At 50.8% G+C, this 2,422-nt stretch overlaps 1 protein-coding gene across 1 annotated transcript; it reads left to right on the forward strand.

The window, feature by feature from the left end:
• The first annotated feature begins 1,089 nt into the window (after positions 1 to 1,089).
• On the forward strand, positions 1,090 to 2,043 carry LOC141936074 (olfactory receptor 14A16-like). Its single transcript, XM_074852801.1, has one exon. It carries the CDS (start codon positions 1,090 to 1,092, stop codon positions 2,041 to 2,043), a length of 954 nt encoding a protein of 317 aa, XP_074708902.1.
• Positions 2,044 to 2,422: the final 379 nt, after the last annotated feature.

A 2,422-nucleotide genomic window follows, 5' to 3' on the forward strand; every position in this document is an offset into this window, starting at 1 on the left:
GGAGAAATGCCCGAGTGCCCAGCATTGTCTCCCTGTCCTGCCTTCCTTGGCATGAGCACTTTGGCGTGTTCCCCTCTTCTCCCTGCTGTCCTTCTTCTTACTGCTGCACTCACTGGTGTGGAGGGGGAGGCCTCAAGCACAGCTCAGACACTGGTGCTGTGAGTTCTGTCATACCAATGGATCTGAGGAAAAGCATCCCAGTCCCCTGCTTTACTCTGGGGCTCTGGCCACCATAGTGGGTGGGGATCCCCCTTCATGACATCACAAATTTTGGTACTTCGACTCCTTCCCTTGGCAGTCCTCCTTGGCTGCAGGCTGCCCTCCAGAAGGGTGCAGCTGCCCCAAGGCATTCTTTCTCTAGCAACCCCCTGGAGAAGACATCTCAGTGCTAAGGACATGGAAATGCTGCTGGGATGCATGCGGGCAGCTGTAAAGACACCTCTGTGTCCCTGGCTGGGAGGGGAGAGCTGAGATCCTCTGCTCTCAGCAGGGTCCAGTTTCTTTTGCAGGGAACACCTGAGGGCGATTGTCCTCCAGCTCAAATAGATGCAGGCACAAGGCAGCTGTGGATAGGACTGATGGACACAGTGGCTGTCCTCACTCTGCACAAATAGACAGGCCCTTTTTCTTTAAGGACTCACAAGATTCCACCATGGAGTGCAGCAGAAATGCCAAGGATCTCTGCCTTAAAAACACTCCTCAGGTGGGATGGGGCCACTAGAACAGACTAAACATAAGAAATCCTTACAGCTCTGCTCTGCAGTTGGGTGAATTGGTGGGATAAATATTAATAAGTCTTTGTTATCAGAAGGGGATTTGATCTGAGATGACCCCATGTTCCTATTTGCCTGCTGTTGTAGCATAGCACTGACTCCTCCAGAGCCCACAGCAGAGACCTCTGCTCCCTTGGGTACCCTCAGCCAGCTGGAACAGAGCTCATGAGGTGGAACTGCCAAAGGTTTTGTGGAAGAGGTGAATGAGTTTGGAAGGTTTCTGCAAGAAGTGGAATATCTTTTCTTCAGAGAAATCTGCCCTAACTTCTCACTGATTTTTCCAACATGTACAGGTCCCCATGTCCAGTAGAAACAAATGTCCAACAGCAGCTCCATCACTGAGTTCCTCCTCCTGGCATTCGCAGACACACGGGAGCTGCAGCTCTTGCACTTCTGGCTCTTCCTGGGCATCTACCTGGCTGCCCTCCTGGGCAACGGCCTCATCATCACCGCCATCGCCTGTGACCACCACCTGCACACCCCCGTGTACTTCTTCCTCCTCAACCTCTCCCTCCTCGACCTGGGCTCCATCTCCACCACTATCCCTAAAACCATGGCCAATTCCCTCTGGGACAACAGGCACATCTCCTACTTGGGATGTGTGGAACAGATCTTCTTCTTCTATTTCTTTGCTACAGCAGAGTATTTCCTTCTCACCATCATGTCCTACGACCGCTACGTTGCCATCTGCAAACCCCTGCACTACGGGACCCTCCTGGGCAGCAGAGCTTGTGTCCACATGGCAGCAGCTGCCTGGGGCACTGGGTTCCTCTGGGCTGTGCTGCACACGGCCAACACATTTTCATTACCTCTCTGCAAGGGCAATGCTGTGGACCAGTTCTTCTGTGAAATCCCCCAGATCCTCAAGCTCTCCTGCTCACACTCCTACCTCAGGGAAGTTGGGTTTATCATGGTTACTGCCTGTTTAGGTTTTGGATGTTTTGTTTTCATTGTGGTGTCCTATGTGCAGATCTTCAGGGTGGTGCTGAGGATCCCCTCTGAGCAGGGCCGGCACAAAGCCTTTTCCACGTGCCTCCCTCACCTGGCTGTAGTCTCACTGTTTATCAGCACTGCCATGTTTGCCTACCTGAAACCCCCCTCCATCTCCTCCCCATCCCTGGACCTGGTGGTGTCATTTCTGTACTCAGTGGTGCCTCCAGCAGTGAACCCCCTCATCTACAGCATGAGGAACCAGGAGATCAAGCATGCCCTGACGAAACTGATAACTAGATGTTATTCTGAAGCAATAAATTGCTCATCTTCTTTGTAAAAATTATCATATAACTCTGTACAGGCCCAGCCTTTTGTCGGTTCTTTCTGTTGTTGGTGGTGATATTTTACTTCTAATGCTGTTGTCATCCCCTTTCTAATTCATTGTCTGCTTTTCTTTTCTGACTAATTGACTGGCTATAATGAGGAGTCATGATGTGTGTTTTAACATAATAAAGGGCCTGCAGTGACTTTTTTTTCCTCTGAGATCTTTCCTCTGAGATTTTATGGACCTGCAGGTACAATTCCTGTGTGCAGATGTGGATGGGAAGAGAGTCCCAGCATGGGAGCCCTGCCATGGGCACTTTGTCTTCCAGAGATGTTCTCTTTTCACTTCCACACTCTCTTTCTGATCCCTTCAGTTTGGTGTAAGGCCTGAG

This window comes from Strix uralensis, chromosome 31 (genome assembly GCF_047716275.1).
Source record: "Strix uralensis isolate ZFMK-TIS-50842 chromosome 31, bStrUra1, whole genome shotgun sequence".
NCBI classification, from domain to species: Eukaryota; Metazoa; Chordata; class Aves; order Strigiformes; family Strigidae; genus Strix; species Strix uralensis.